The sequence below is a fragment of the Trypanosoma equiperdum genome, assembly GCF_001457755.1.
Source record: "Trypanosoma equiperdum strain OVI genome assembly, contig: ctg_56, whole genome shotgun sequence".
NCBI lineage: Eukaryota > Euglenozoa > Kinetoplastea > Trypanosomatida > Trypanosomatidae > Trypanosoma > Trypanosoma equiperdum.
Window position 1 is genome coordinate 102,922 of NW_027124498.1, and position 1,499 is coordinate 104,420.

At 44.8% G+C, this 1,499-nt stretch overlaps 1 protein-coding gene across 1 annotated transcript; it reads left to right on the forward strand.

The window, feature by feature from the left end:
* Window positions 1–512: 512 nt before the first annotated feature.
* TEOVI_000258500 (vacuolar ATP synthase subunit d, putative) lies at window positions 513–1,364 on the forward strand (the record flags this gene model as incomplete). The annotated part of the gene is made up of 1 exon (XM_067225638.1): window positions 513–1,364. One exon carries the CDS (start codon window positions 513–515, stop codon window positions 1,362–1,364), a length of 852 nt encoding a protein of 283 aa, XP_067081739.1.
* Window positions 1,365–1,499: the final 135 nt, after the last annotated feature.

Sequence of the window (1,499 nt, forward strand, 5' to 3'; positions counted from 1 at the left end):
GAATGTGTGTGGATGCGTTTAAGGAGGGCAGGAGGGAGCAACATGCGGAGCACCAACGGAGATGAGGCACTGGGAATGGCTTGTCAAAAGGGATTTGGGTGTCTCACTTGGTATGAGGCGAAAAAGTGAAGATTGGTAGGTTCGCGTTTAAAGGTATTAGTTATCGCTATCACAACTGTTGGTGTTTGTGATCACAAATGTTATTTCTTTTAAAAGTTTGTGGCTTCATTCATCGTCTAAAGCCTCTTAGGTGGCCGTTATAAAATACCATTTTTTCTAATTTACCTCTTCTTTGACTCTTTCCTTTATTATAATTTTTTACTTCCTCATTTTTTAAAATTTCTTCAAACAAAAAGAAAGAAACGCTGAACCCGCTTTGAGTCACTAAGGCAGAATACATTCTTTGACATAAATTTACCACGAAAATTAAGTAGCATTAAGTTTCCCACCGAAAACACGAAGACACACATTATTAATTTCCCAACAAAAAAACTGGTATTACTCACTGAATCATGTCATCGAACCGGTACACTGCTCTTCCCAGTCGCATGTCGCTGATTGCTTTCAAAACCCGCCTAAAGGGAGCTCAAAAGGGACACTCGCTCCTAAAGAAGAAAGCGGATGCACTCGCTTTCCGCTACCGCACTGTTATGGACGAATTGCGGCGTGCAAAGCTGGAGGTGGCGGACCAAATAAAGGGTTCCTATTTTACCATCACACAGGCACAATTCATTGCGGGCGACATTAGTCTTGCTGTACAGGAGTCGTTGAAACTTCCCACATACACTTTGACATTACGCGTAGATAACGTGGCTGGTGTTCGTGTACCCGCTTTTACGGAACGTAATAGCCGTGATGAGTCCACAGCTGCCGGTGGTAATCAACAGAACAATAAATCCAGGAGTGGAGTTAACAGTTACGGAAACTACGGGAGTGGAGGCGGCCCTAGCAAACAACAAGCAACAAGCGCCGCCGGTATCGGTCGTGGTGGCGAGCAACTTCGAGAAGCCCGAGATGCCTTCCGCGAAACACTCAAACTTTTCGTGAAAATTGCCTCTCTTCAAGTAAGTTGGATGACACTCGACGTCGCTCAGAAAGTAACAAGTCGACGTGTAAATGCACTAGAGAAGGTCGTTATCCCACGAATGGAAAACACGTTGAATTACATCTCCTCTGAGCTTGATGAGCAGGAACGTGAGGAGTTCTTCCGTTTGAAGATGATTCAGAAGAAGAAGAAAATTTTACAGCAGAACAAAGACCGCAAAGAAGCTGCTGATAATGCCGCTGCTGCAGCTTCGAACCTTCTGTCCATGAGTCCTGGTAAAGATGATAATGATGTGACCGAGGCGGATCTTGTTGTGTAGAAGGAAGATTGTTTGGTGTGCCTCACTTACCTCCTGCACCAGAGGGTAGTTAAGTTCATTATTGCTATTGTTATGAATGGTGAGCAGCGGGGGAAACTGGGAGGGGAGTTGGTATTTAAAACAATGGGGGGGGGG